The sequence below is a fragment of the Mesitornis unicolor genome, unplaced genomic scaffold, assembly GCF_000695765.1.
Source record: "Mesitornis unicolor isolate BGI_N332 unplaced genomic scaffold, ASM69576v1 scaffold14406, whole genome shotgun sequence".
NCBI classification, from domain to species: Eukaryota; Metazoa; Chordata; class Aves; order Mesitornithiformes; family Mesitornithidae; genus Mesitornis; species Mesitornis unicolor.
This window is the reverse complement of record NW_010191774.1, coordinates 1-366: the sequence shown is the minus strand read 5'-3', so window position 1 is coordinate 366 and position 366 is coordinate 1. Positions and strand designations below refer to the sequence as shown.

Here is a 366-nt window from a genome sequence, read left to right as displayed (position 1 = left end):
CAGACGCTGCACAGGGCCCCTCGCTTCAGACAACCCACCCTGGGGAGCGACCGGTGCAGGAACCCAGGGGACCGCCCCGAATAACGACAGGACCGGCCCAAGCAGCACTTACATTCCTCGACATTTTGAGCCTGTTGTCCTCGCCGGGTACCACCCCAGAGCCGCCGCAGGAGCCGCCTCAAGCCCCCCGCCCGCCGGCCGCGCCCTCCTCCTCAGGACCCGCCCGGGCGCCGCCGCAGTGCATGCCGGGACACGTAGTTCCCGCCTTGGAAAGAAAGGCACCCCGCTCCGCCGGGAGTGAGGCATGCTGGGAGATGTAGTCCAGCGCCCAGGCCGGGCCCGACATAGCCTGTAGCTCCCTCCCCC

The 366-nt window shown here is 69.7% G+C and overlaps 1 protein-coding gene across 1 annotated transcript in view; it reads right to left on the bottom strand.

Annotated features, from left to right (window-relative positions):
* The window catches only part of TMEM43 (transmembrane protein 43), an 11,850-nt gene extending 11,726 nt beyond the window's left edge, over positions 1-124 (bottom strand). The window contains exon 1 of the mRNA XM_010186854.1: positions 113-124. Within this exon, the coding sequence (XP_010185156.1) occupies positions 113-124 (12 nt within the window). The remainder of the gene's footprint in view (positions 1-112) is intronic.
* Between the last annotated feature and the right edge of the window lie 242 nt (positions 125-366).